Here is a 12,590-nt window from a genome sequence, read left to right as displayed (position 1 = left end):
TGCTTGTTCTGTGCTCGTGTCGGTAGAAAGCCATCTAAGCCCACCAAGGGTTGCTTTGTGTATACCTAAGGATGAATAATTCGTATGGAGAGAGGTAGAAAAGTTCACATTGACTGTAAAACTTTAATTTGAGACTCGATACTTTCTTGGGGATCTCGTGGCATAGAGCAATGAATTGTACGATGCTGAGTTGTTGTGTCTCACATCTCCCAAGAGACTTAACCATGCTTCCTCTCTGCATTCCCTCAACTGCCGCAAGAACATCAGCATCAGAAACAGGCCCCGTGTCTTACCCTCGATGCATCAATTTGCGCCTCGCACGTCCGGATAAGCAGACGTTGCAATTATGACACTTTCTGAGCTGAGATCATGGACACTTCGACACCATTACACAACGCTAAGCATCCGTATCCCGCCTTTCACACAGCGTACACAGCTGTCCCGTCAGAGTCGCCGCATGCCAGATACCGCAGCAGCCATGCCCCCCACCCTCTCGACCTAAATGAGAGATGCGGAGTGGAACGTCTTCATCTCGGCGTGTGCAGGTTCCCCTCCGCTATACCTACTTACTCCCATCCCCTCTCAGTATACGCTCTGCAGAAAGGGGGCGGCGAGTAGAAGAACCACGCCGGCGATATGTACATCGTGAAAGACCGGTTGTCAACTTGAACATCATCGTAAGAGTTGCCTGTTGGCGGAACATCAAACGACTTTTGCTAGACATATGACGGCATCTAAAGAACTCCGCAAAATCACCGGCGTCTCGCCTCATGACTCAAGAAGCAAGCCATCACGACTATCTGGCGGCACAGAATCACATCTCACGTACGAACCCAAGAGGGTCCTTCAGACACCAAGTAAGCGGGAGAACTTCATCAGGCAGCCGTCAACAAGGGCTGGCTTCGTTTTCCGCACCTTGGGCCGACGAAGACTACCCCCCTGGATTATTACCTTCCGTCTGAGCGTCTCCTGCAAATTCCGCCACTAGACTCAGTGCTTCTCCTGAATTGAAGTACCACCGCCATGGTTGCGTCTGAAAGCCATGGCACTGCTGCCACTGGAGTCAGGGGAGCCCTTGCTGCCGATGTTGGCAGCCGGTCGCTTGTACGGAGTACATACTGCGGCCTGCATCCTGACCTAGCGGACCACCATGACGATCGACGTGGCCACATACTCAGTTCCACGCTAATGTCTATTGCTGGCGACAGAATTCGACTGAATGGGTCTTTCTGACGGCTGTTCATTGTAGCATCATGTCAGATGTGAAGACCAAGCCCCTGACATCTGGCCGCTGTTACAATCAGCACTTGGTGGTTCCTAACGCGTCTCTATTGATCCTTACCTTACTGGCCTAGAATGAACTGTTCGACTCCCCTGTATGAGTACCAGCTCTGTTGTGATACCGATAGGTAGCAGTAGGAGGATGGTGACAACTGGATGGCTGGCACATCCCCGACACAATCAAGGCACTCATCGATGGGGCCAAGCTCGAACCCGACAGATACTTCCAGCAAAGAGTCAGGACACTCCGCACCCTCCATCATCGTGATCAATATGCTACTCTCAATACCTGTATTCTGAAGCCACAGTACGCAGAACTTCAGGGGTTGAACAACGCCATGTATGTACCAGCCGTGGACCACACTGTTACTCTAGTAGATCATCTCTGATGCTCTTGGGATACGGGTAAGGCCTTCCACAAGAGATGGAAAGAGAGCTGCGTCCCTCATACAGCTCTGAACTTCTGTTGGACGACGACCCCCTAACTTTACGCACAGACAAAGTGACAATGGAGACAATGGAGGCAGCTTCCTTTGACAGTCGTCGCTAGATTAAGTCAGCTCACTCACACCTTGTGTTGATCTTACAATACCTTCCCTTCGCCGACGCCGAAGGGATGTATCAGAGTCAAGGATAGTATCACACGGACAGAGTTCCATCCCCCAGACCCGTTCGGACGAACCCGTACCAAGTTCAAGAGTAAGATCTTGTTCAGCAGCCGTGGCAGTAGTAATCCATGTTGAAAGGCATGATAGTCCCCAGCTTCAAGCGTCTAACAGCATATTGGGCAACTGAATAGTATATCGGACATTACATGGCCCGTTTCGGCGATAGTGCAGCAAGACTTCTAGCAGGTGTATGGGTCCGTCAATCGTTGTTGGGGGGGGGGCACTCACACTGTCATTTCTCATGCGAGATCGTGTCTGATTTGCTTTGCAATATCATCGAGTGTCAACGACGGCCGCCCTTTTCCTCTTTCGGTGGCGGTCATGGTCATCATCCTCATCCCACCACGTGCTAAAGTCGGGATACATGCCAGCTTCAGCACTGACCAGCGGAGTACCGCTGAAATAAAGAGCATTTATCTTTGCAGATGGCGCGCTAGACGGAACTCTCCGGTGCGGAGGGACTCGTACTGAGGAGGAGGAGCCTGAAACGACGTTCTGGGCACACGAGGAACTTGTAGCTCGATTCATTTACATCCTACATCGATCTCGAAAGAGGAAGTAGTTACGGAACACTGTCCTTGCTCGTATATCGTGTTCCAGGGAGTTGTTGACTGCTGATCTCGACTTGAGTCTTATGCCTAAGTACTTTTATACCAACCCCAGCGCAACGGATGACCGGTGGAACTTAACTAAACAGGCGAACCCAGTTTGTGACCGGAGCCTGTTTTGGAAAACGTTGCTAGTCCGTTGTTGATTCGACATATACATGAGCCGGACCCATACACTCGAATTCATCCATATGGGAAGAAAGGCTGGTTGCGTGATGATGGGCACACCTCCAGGCTGGCGTGGCTGCTGGCAACGTTTAGACTAGTAAGTGTCAACGGTCTACTAACAGCAATGATGATGTGGTAGCTGGAGATATCTCGGACTCTTGAACATCGAACTCTAGTTAACAACCCCCACGTAGGATTGACTTGTTCTGACATTGCAACAGCGCCTATGCTAGGCGTTCGAATGCCCTGCCTTGGGCGTAGAATCAAACAGCCAGGTACGCCCCAGTCACAGTTGCAACTCACCTCCTCGCCAGTCCACCCCCGTGTAAGCTGACTCCAAGATCCATGACCGTGATGGGTCCCTAACCGCCAGCACGGTACTCAAGCCGGACTTCCTCGACGAGAGCCGCATAGAACAAGCCGTCGAGAGGCTTTGGGCGGTGTCTCCGCGCGCCACAAAGACCCACGGCAGGTGCATGTACTTGCTGGCTCGGCAGGAAGACAGGGTGACACGCGGCTCATTCACCTGGACTCGCGTACGGAGTAAAGTACCAGAGTGAGCCCCCCTGTTGAGGCAGCTATGCTGTGATCTAAACGTATCCACAACTCCCGCGTGGAGCAAGATTGGGCCTCATAGGCTGGAACAACGGCACTTGAAGCCGAGCCCCGAAGGCCGGAAAGAGGGTCTCTGGTACATACATCGCGGTAATATCAAACGCATGACAGCAATACTCATGCGGAGGAAGCGGCACTGGAGAGTAGCGTGTGGTTGAGCGAGCTGGGGTTGAGTGGGAGCCGAGGTTCAAAGGACTCGGGAGCATCAACGGCAGATCCTAGCAGTGTACAGGGCTGGAATCCTCGGCGTGAGTGGGGGAGCCACGGATATCCAGGCAGTGTGTGAGGAAGACGTGTACTGGTAGGTAGGACTTTGGGCTTGTAGCCCGTTGTCACTGGGTGCTACCTTAGGTAACCGTCGCATATCGTATCAAGTATGGACAGGTCTGGGTACGTACGTGCCCCATGTCGTTCCAGGTTTTCTCAAATCGTACCCTCTTTGTCAGATTTGACAATAGACATAAATGCATGTAAGGTATGTATGTAGCCACAGCTGTACGCGTATGAGGGAGGCTGTTGTCGAGCTTCGTCCCGAGGCTCTGGACAGAGATTAGTATGCAATAAGATAGTTTGGAGCTTGAAATGAGGCTCTGTATTACCTCAGCCGGGGATCGATGAGGCTTGAACGATCTCCGCGCCTCAACAAGTCTGTCGCCCCGCCGCGGCAGGTCAAGGTTGATTCTGGCTCCGGACGTGTTCGGCCGGGGGATGAAGCGAGTTGCGGGTTCTGGTGTTGTTCAGGCAGGCGGTGGCAGGATTTGGGAACCTAGAAGTGGTAGGCGGTGAAGCGGCGGAGTGCGAAAAACGGGTCTTGCCGCTGGGGCCGCAAAGCCGCAACTCGTGGAACAAGTGCTATTACACCCCACAAGCATCACAAAGGTTAGCTCTGCACATCGCGAGATACGCAGGATTTTTCAGTAATAATCAGCGAATGTACTCCCTCTGCAAAATCAATATGCCCAGTGACTTAAAAAAGGAAAAAGAGACATACTTCAGGAAGCCAGAGAGAGAAAAGACAGCATATCTTAGCTGTAATACAGCTATAAGAAAGTAAATCTATAGCTGATATTGCAGTAGCAGGTAAAATATGGCATGTTTATCAGGTACTGCCCTGCCTCTATGTACTAAAGTAGCGCGACTTCTTGTCCTATACTATTATATGCTGATCAGTATGTTGCTATACAAGTGGCGATTTGTACTCATTTAACCTTTGTGATGCTTGTAGGGTGTAGAATGCAGCTAGTGCATTTATGGACTAGTGAGCTGTTGCAAGCAATCAAGTTCCGGCCTTGTGGGTTGTCTTTTGGAACACATGCTGTAAGCGACTACACGAAGCAGCGAGTTCTGGTTTGCTCTCTATAGTCTTCACAGTCTGTAGAGCTGTTAGACGGTCGCTTCGAGTTCATATCACACTGTACTGGACCGCAATTGCTCGATCAAGAAATGCACATCTCCGTCAATCACTGGATTTGATCTGCTGACAAAGACAGCTGAGGCTGCCGAAAGGCGCCCGGCACGGAAGTCGCCTTTGAGCCCCACACGTGGAGCAGCGTGCCAGGGTACTGTTATCCTAATATGGCTAGGCTCATCTGCGACTGCTTGCGTGGGGTCAACGACAATTCGAGGTTGCTTATTAATGCGGCTTAGGTCAACCTCAAACGGCCTAGCAGCTTCGCATTCGCTAATCGCATCGGTAAGCCCGTTGTCTGCCTGTTGCGAAGTACTCGAACTATCAAGAGGTTCACAGTATAGGATATCAAATACTATAGCATTGCTCTTCTAGATGAGGTACCTTGTCTTGGTTGAGAATCGAGTCATCATCAGGTTGTGGATGAGAACAGTCGACTCAACTCTGTTCATGCTATGTAGTGTAGATAGAACATACTAGTTGCGCAACCCTTCCAGGAAAATCAAGCCTAAAAGACTCAAGTTGCCGACGTCAGAAACGGGCTGCCGCTGCTTCGTAATCCGCGCCAGAAGCCAGGCGCTAGCAATAAGGCGCAATCTAATGGCTGGCTGCATGTGCGCAGACGAACCAGAAGCCGTGGGACTTCCTTTGCTTCCGGAACCCCTCGAGCTTGGACAACCACATCCGAAGAACTATACACAACACAACCTGTGCTGACAACACAGCACTGCTCCCTCGTCTATTTCAACAACTGCCCACCTTTGTTTCGCCTCTTCTGACAAGGCACCTCCCTGCCCTCAGCGAATCTCCGTCTCTGTAGGGCTGGTCCCGTGTCAGCGTCAACCCCCCCTTCGAAGTCACTCCCGGTCCTGTCTTGCGGCCCCTGACCCCCGGAATCCCTGCTTCGGATCCATCCACCCAGCCCAGCTGTATAAACCCTTGCAAGCCCCCCAACAAAGCCTGAGCTGCGGTCTTTTGCGGTGCGGAGCGGTACAAGTACTACATACGTGACACTCCTCAGCGAGAGCCGCTGCTTCTGCTCTGGCTATCTGAGACCGGTGGTATTACTTTTTATCCTTTTCTCACCTGTGCTCTGCCCTACAACTTGCGGCTCACCGAGGCTCTGCTCACACGGACGAACACGGATGAAAACCATACGGGGAAAACGAGGCTGCTGCTTATAACGGAATAGTATTACTATTACTACTAGTATACTCCTGTGTGCGCCCCGCGCCGTTCGCCAGCCCAACCCCCGACGTCACATCCATCCACCGTATACCTATCGCAGTGCTTTCTCTTATTTCAAGTTGACTATATCTTAATCGATCCCGATTCCCCGTTGGATTATTATTCCTATAACTCCACCATTATTCTATCTTCACATACTAAACAGTTCTTTGATTCCTTGGGCCCTCTTCGGCTCGACTAATCATTCGCTCAACAACCTACTCAACCGCATTGAACACACACGCACACACACACCACAAAACGATGAGTCGCGTAACGCGGTCCCCCTTGCCGTCGCTTCAGAGCGAAATCTCCATCCTCAACGCTGAAAAGTATGGCGAGCTGCCCATAAGCTCGCCCGAGCCCCGGGCCGACGAGATCGTCGTCAATGGCAAGCGCTCGCCGCCGTCGGATCACGACGAGGAGGATGGCGTGCAGAAGAAGCGATCCAGAGGCCGGCCGAGGCTGGACACCAAGGACGAGACGGCAGCTGATGTGAGTACGAGACTGCTATGATGCTTGAATATCCTACTATCCATTACCATGATCAACACTTCCATCCCCGTTGTTTCTCTTCCTTACCTAATTTCTCAACCGCTTTGCCATGTTGGCTCGTACTTGTACACTTGGCAATGTGCAATGGCATTCTAACCCTCCACGTCTGTGCAGCGTCGCCGTACTCAGATCCGTCTCGCTCAGCGAGCGTACAGACACCGCAAAGACACCGCCATCACCACCCTTGAGCAAAAGGTCAAGGATCTGGAAGCCTCCAACGAGGCCATGAGCAAGGAGTTCACCAGGTTCTACGACATCATCCTGGCCGAGGGCATCTTCGACCTCGCCCCCCACGCCGCCCCTCGCCTCCGACTCATCGCCGACAGGCTCCTCCGCATCTCCAGCATGGTGGACACCGGCAGCATCACGCCCCCGGAGAGCGACGATCCCATCGGGACCAAGTCTGCGATTGCACGGAAAGGAGCCCACGACATCACCACGGATCTCGCTCCCCAAACCGGCGTCCTGGAGCCAGAACTGGCTGCCTTCTCTACCCACCAGCACCCGGGTGCCTTCAATTACGAGGTCATCGCCCAGGCCACGCCAAACAACGCCAGCTTTCCCTTTTTTGCCTCCTTCGAAACAACCACCTCACAGCCCCAGACCGGCAACTACATGAACAACCCTTCACCGTATCCACGACTTTCACCTCCGGTATTCGGCTTCACCGATCGCACCTTTAGCAAGAGATTGCAAAAGACGACTCTGGAACGCGGCCTCAGGCTGGCTACGATGAAGAACCCGCCACCCGAGCAATATGCGACCGTCTTTGGCTTCTGCCTTCTGTTCGAGTCCCGCGATGCCATCATCAAGAGACTGGCTGCCGGGCTGAAGAAGGTGCAGAACGAGTTCCTGGACTGGAAGATGACGTCTACAGATCAGTTTGGATTCTTGGACAATGCCTTTTCGACGACTAGCACCGACGACCTGGGCCACGCGCTGCTCTCCCTGGGCAAGCCGACGAACAGCTTCTCCGGCCTGGCAACGTCCTTCGGCCAGCAACCCTCGGCCAGCTCCGATGAGCGGTCCGAGCAGCGGATACGGATGATTTACCAAAACTTTGAAGGCGAGTTCTTCACCGCCGACGAAGTAGAACTGTTCCTGCGCAGACTCGGTCTCGTCATCCCCCCCAACGTCGACTTTGTCGAAACAGAGCTCGACCTCAACGACCTCCAAGCCGCCGACGAGGCCAGCACAAAGAGCCTTTTTGCCAGCATAGGTCTGCCTCCGGGGAGCTCGGGCCTGGGCGGCGGCAACAGCAGTAGCAGCAGCAATAGCAACAGCATGTGGCACATGAACGCCTCTTCAATGGGCGATTTCACGAGCTCCCTGAGGGGGGACTCATCTGAAGGTCAGAGCACACGCACGGCTGGGTTTGGGGACGAGTCTGACTTGAGTGGAGGGTTAGTTTCGTTTATGAACAGCCACGATTTCGGCTCTATGTGGTCTACGGGGTCGAGTTGGCAAAAGACAAAGGTCTCGCTGGACGTGCGCAGGCTAATTGACGGTATGTCTTTCATATCTTGGTTTGTTTCCAGCTGCTGACGTTTGGTAGAACTTGGTAGTCGATCGGTCTGTCTTGGAAGAGTTCCCGGCGTGCGACCAAAGGATGTTATCAAGGCTGTCAAGATTGCCGCAGGCCTCCCAGTAACTGCACCATGAACGTCACGACCAAGACATATAATAAGCCGCCATGACCCATAAAATAAGGAAAAGGGAAATAGTCATTAGGATAAAGGATTTGTAATTACTGATACACGGGGAAAAGCGTAATCGGGGACACTGATGAACCCCTTGGATTGATTCTGGGAGCAACGGGAGTTTACAAAGGATATACCACGGAAGCACAACGGCCAGCAGATATATGGCCTACATTGGCGGACGTTGGTGTTGTTGACATTTAATTATTGTCTTACTACTGGGTTGTCTTTTGTTTGACATGGGACAGGATCACTCAGCCATACATTTACGGCAAGTATAACAATGTTCTATAGCCTCTTTTCTGATAAAAAGTCTCCTCAACATGCAAATGGAAGGCGTTGGAATAATGAATCCAAAACTCAATGATGAATGATTGATTCACTTGTACGAGATCCGCGGAGATAGCTTGAATAAGCTCCAACATTCAAAATCTTGTCTGATTCTGGACAACCTGCAAATTATCCCAAATTGGACAATGGATGAGTAAGAAACTCCCAAACAGGCAGGTCTCCCGCCCAACGCGGGTTTATCAGTCGCGCAACTCCGCCTTATCTCAACCCTCAACCATCGACATCTGATATACATACAAACAACGGTCCATCGTCATCCTTCCAACTCATAAAACGCCCTCTTCGTCCTAAACTACTCAGAGCTGCAAGATCTGTTTGAGTTGGTCATCATGGAGTACAGAAAACAGCGTGTTTCGGAGGACGGGGTGAGCATCCAGCCTCGCTTGATTATCCACGGCGGCGCGGGCAATATCCTACGAAGCAATTTCCCTGCTGAAAAGTACGCTGCTTACCGGTCCGCTCTCTTGTCAATTGTAAGTCAATTCATCTCTCTATATACCCAGTGAAACCCATCCCTCATCCCAACTCCAACCCAATATGCCCCTCATCGCTTCGTGCTGCTATACTAAGACATAAACCCAGGTCATCAAGACCCAAGCCTTCATGAACTCCTCCACACCTACCCCCTCAACAGCATCACCATACATGTACACCGAAGAGAAGAAGCAAACAGCACACCCCTCGGCCCTCGAAATCGCAACCCACGCCGTCGTCCTCCTCGAAGACAACCCCCTCTTCAACAGCGGCCACGGCGCAGTCTTCACCCGCGACGGCGTCAACGAGCTCGAGGCCTCCGTCATGGTCTCCCGCGGCCTCAAGAAGCGCGGCGTCGGCGTCATGGGCCTCCGGCGGGTGCGCAACCCCATCCTGCTGGCCAAGAAGATGCTCGAGCACGGGGAAGATGATCTTGCGCCGGCGGGGTCTGTGCCCTCTTCTTCTTCGTCATCCTCTTCAGCATCAGCTGGTGCCTCTACTTCTTTACTGGATGATGATGATGATGATGATGATGAAGAATTCAAGCAGAATGGAAAAGACGTAGAGCTGGACGTCCCCTCCGCACAAGGCCACACCCAGCTCCACGGCCCAACAGCCGAAAAGCTCGCCGCAAAGTACAACCTCCCCCTCGTCGACCCAAGCTACTTCTTCACCCAACAGCGCTGGGACGAACACGTCCGCGCCCTCGAGCGCGAAAAGTCGTCGGGCCTCTCGTCGTCGTCGTCGTCAGCAACGTGGCACGCGGACGAATACCTCCCCCAGGGCACGTGCGGAGCCGTCGCCCTGGACGCGGAGGGCGTCATATGCGCGGCCACGAGCACGGGCGGCATGACGAACAAGCTGACGGGCCGCATCGGCGACACGCCCGTCGTCGGGGCTGGTTTCTGGGCGGAGGAATGGGATGAGGAGGAGGACGTTGAAGCGGACGCTCTCCTCAAGGCGGAGCCGGGCATCAGCTTTGCTGGTCCGCTGAAGGGGTTGTTGGCAGACTGCTTCCCCACGCCGTGGATGTATTCTCCCTCATTTGCGCCCCCGACGCCGACGACGACGACGACGACGACGACTCGCTCCGTGGGCTTCTCCGGCACCGGAAACGGCGACTCCTTCCTGCGCGTCAACGCCGTCCGTACCGTCGCCGCCATCGCGCGCTACAAACCCTCCCCGGCACGTCTCGCGCTGGCCCGGGTCGCCGGTCCGGGGGGCCAGCTGCAGCAGAGCGCGGGGGATCGCTGGGGACGCACGGGCGAGGGCGAGGGGGGCATGATTGGCCTCGAGTGCGTGCTTGAGCGGGATGAGGATGGGCGGGTGGTGGGAGCGCGGTCGGAGGTGTTGATGGGGTATAATTGCGGCGGGATGTATCGTGCTTGGATCGATGACGAGGGGAGGCCGGTTATGAGTATCTGGTCGAATGGATCTGCGGATGAGCTGTGAGACTTGTGAGTTTGAAATGATGTGTGCACTCTGTCACATAGAGGTCTAGATGTTAGAAAGCCAACCATTGAGATGCAAGGACAGCATTGTCCAGTTCTTTCATTCTCGTTCATGGGATTACACCGTCCCACCGGCCTTGTTTCCAAGAATACAGCTATACACAGGCGGCGTGTTTCGTCCATCGCCGACCCTTTCTTCTCATATATTCGTACATGTGAAATGGCTCACAAATACCATTTCTTTTGAGGCCCAGTAGCCCGTGAGATTGTCATCTCCCGCTTCTTTCCGCGAACCTGCATTCCTTCTTGGTTTCCCCCCTCCCATATCTATAAGCCACGAAAAACGCCAGTGCGATGCGGTTTGCAGATATCCATAGATATTGGTCGTTTTTTTTTAGAGTTTGGATTTCCCCTCAATTTTCTCCTTCTCCTTGTTCGGGTTTGAGTAAATCCTCTATCTTCGCACAGCCTCTGGCGCCACAGAGTCCACAAAGAGAGGAATAAATCAGTCGTGCGTCAAGATTCGTAAACGCCAAGACCAGTAAAGTGGTAAAGTCAAGAGGATTAAAAAAAAAAGGCAGAGTTGAGAGAGGTTTGGTGTCGATTCGGGTTTTCGTTCGTTTCGGTCATCCTTTTTGTTCGTCTTCTTTCGCTCACATGGCCTGGACTTCCGAGTTGGGCGGCGGCTGGGGCATCTCCAGCTTGGTTGACCCAGCCATCATCTTGCCAAAGGCGATACCAACGCCCTCGATGACGGCCAGCAAAACGGCGCAGCCGATGGCGTTGTTTCGGGCGGCCTTGACACCGCCACGGAAGGCGAGGGAGCCGCCGGTGAAGAAGCCCGCACTGCAAAAGAAGTCAGAACTGACGTGTTCCACCCAGGAACAAAAGATATGATCCATGCCCCATTCTCAGGCGGGCGACGGGGATCAATGCTCACATGATGGCGTTGTAGGGATCCTCCTTCTTCCGGATGCCCTTGACGGCGCAGTCAAACGTCGAGAAGAGACCGCCCCAGACGCCAAAGTTGCCGCCCAGGACGGGCGCCCGCATCTTGACGGCGGTGATGGCGCCGATGCGACGCTCGCCGTAGGGAGAGTTTCGGAAGCCCTTGATGCCGTGCCAGATGGTGCCGCCGATAGCCTGTGCGCAGTCCAAGAGTCAGCGGGAATTCAGTTCGTTGTGGATATTCCGCGATCTTTGCGTCGATGACAGCATTGTGGTGATTTCAAGGTGGGGGGGGAGCAAGCGGAAGAGGCTTTATCACGTACGCCCATGGCAAAGGCACCGCCAAAGTCATTGAGAATGACGTAGGGACAGGGATCGCGTCCGTGATCCATGGCTGCAGGAGGGACGAGGCTGAGGGAGAGAGTCGAGTTGAGGCGAGGCGAGGCGGAAGGACAACCGTCGAGGTGATGCTGGTGCGATCGTCAGCCTTGTTGGTGGTGAGGAAGGGAAAAAAAAAGTCGGTTTGCGCTGGCTTTGGCTTTGGCCTGGCTGGAGACTGGAATTGGCTAGAAGGGAAAATTCGGGCCGCGGCGCTTGTTCCGTTTTCGCTGCGTGGCGGAATGCGTTCCGTTACAGTAACGGTCACATGCTCCGTTTGAGACGGACAACGTTTAGAACGGGTTGAGATTGCTCCTAGTCAACCCCAGATTGCGCTTACTAGTATAACAATTACAACGATAGTGTCTCATGAGGGAGATGCAGATGGGAGATTTTCCGATGGCATTGCATGTTTGACTGAATTCGGAGAACGGTCTGTTGGTTCAGTGCTTTTGTAAAAGCATCAGCGGCATATAAGTGGTCGTCATCACAGATACGGCTGAACCACATCCTATAATCGTTGTCCTACCACTAGGTATTATCCCATCCCATCCCCATATAAGACAAAGTGAATGGAAAGAATATTCCAAAGAAAGATCAACGAACAGACCTTGCGTCGCTGAATTGAGCAACTCGAATGCATCGCAGATCCTCGATATGGCAGCTCGGGCGGAGATAGTATCTCCTGCCCGCCCAGCTGCACCTCGATGTAAACGAGAACCGTCAACTGACAGACAAAGGCCCTTCGGCTCTCGGCT

At 53.3% G+C, this 12,590-nt stretch overlaps 4 protein-coding genes across 4 annotated transcripts; 2 read left to right on the top strand and 2 right to left on the bottom strand.

Annotated features, from left to right (window-relative positions):
- Window positions 1-4,747: 4,747 nt before the first annotated feature.
- Window positions 4,748-5,362, bottom strand: BBK36DRAFT_1141562 (hypothetical protein; the record flags this gene model as incomplete). The annotated part of the gene is made up of 2 exons (XM_024893459.1): window positions 4,748-5,069; window positions 5,226-5,362. The coding sequence occupies 2 exons, from the start codon at window positions 5,360-5,362 to the stop codon at window positions 4,748-4,750; spliced, it is 459 nt and encodes a 152-aa protein (XP_024748929.1).
- Window positions 5,363-6,210: 848 nt separating this feature from the next.
- On the top strand, window positions 6,211-8,316 carry BBK36DRAFT_1202208 (hypothetical protein; the record flags this gene model as incomplete). The annotated part of the gene is made up of 4 exons (XM_024897207.1): window positions 6,211-6,470; window positions 6,645-8,037; window positions 8,086-8,177; window positions 8,299-8,316. Exons 1-4 carry the CDS (start codon window positions 6,240-6,242, stop codon window positions 8,314-8,316), a joined length of 1,734 nt encoding a protein of 577 aa, XP_024748928.1. The 5' UTR covers window positions 6,211-6,239.
- A 594-nt stretch (window positions 8,317-8,910) lies between these two features.
- BBK36DRAFT_1202205 (N-terminal nucleophile aminohydrolase) lies at window positions 8,911-10,507 on the top strand (the record flags this gene model as incomplete). The annotated part of the gene is made up of 3 exons (XM_024897206.1): window positions 8,911-9,054; window positions 9,164-9,505; window positions 9,605-10,507. 3 exons carry the CDS (start codon window positions 8,911-8,913, stop codon window positions 10,505-10,507), a joined length of 1,389 nt encoding a protein of 462 aa, XP_024748927.1.
- A 652-nt stretch (window positions 10,508-11,159) lies between these two features.
- BBK36DRAFT_1120187 (mitochondrial import inner membrane translocase, subunit Tim17/22) lies at window positions 11,160-11,846 on the bottom strand (the record flags this gene model as incomplete). Its single annotated transcript, XM_024890670.1, has 3 exons — window positions 11,160-11,352; window positions 11,447-11,649; window positions 11,778-11,846. The coding sequence occupies 3 exons, from the start codon at window positions 11,844-11,846 to the stop codon at window positions 11,160-11,162; spliced, it is 465 nt and encodes a 154-aa protein (XP_024748926.1).
- Between the last annotated feature and the right edge of the window lie 744 nt (window positions 11,847-12,590).

This window comes from Trichoderma citrinoviride (assembly GCF_003025115.1).
Source record: "Trichoderma citrinoviride strain TUCIM 6016 unplaced genomic scaffold BBK36scaffold_8, whole genome shotgun sequence".
In the NCBI taxonomy this organism is placed as follows: Eukaryota; Fungi; Ascomycota; class Sordariomycetes; order Hypocreales; family Hypocreaceae; genus Trichoderma; species Trichoderma citrinoviride.
Note: the sequence above shows the minus strand (reverse complement) of the source record. Positions and strands in the feature narration are given on the sequence as shown.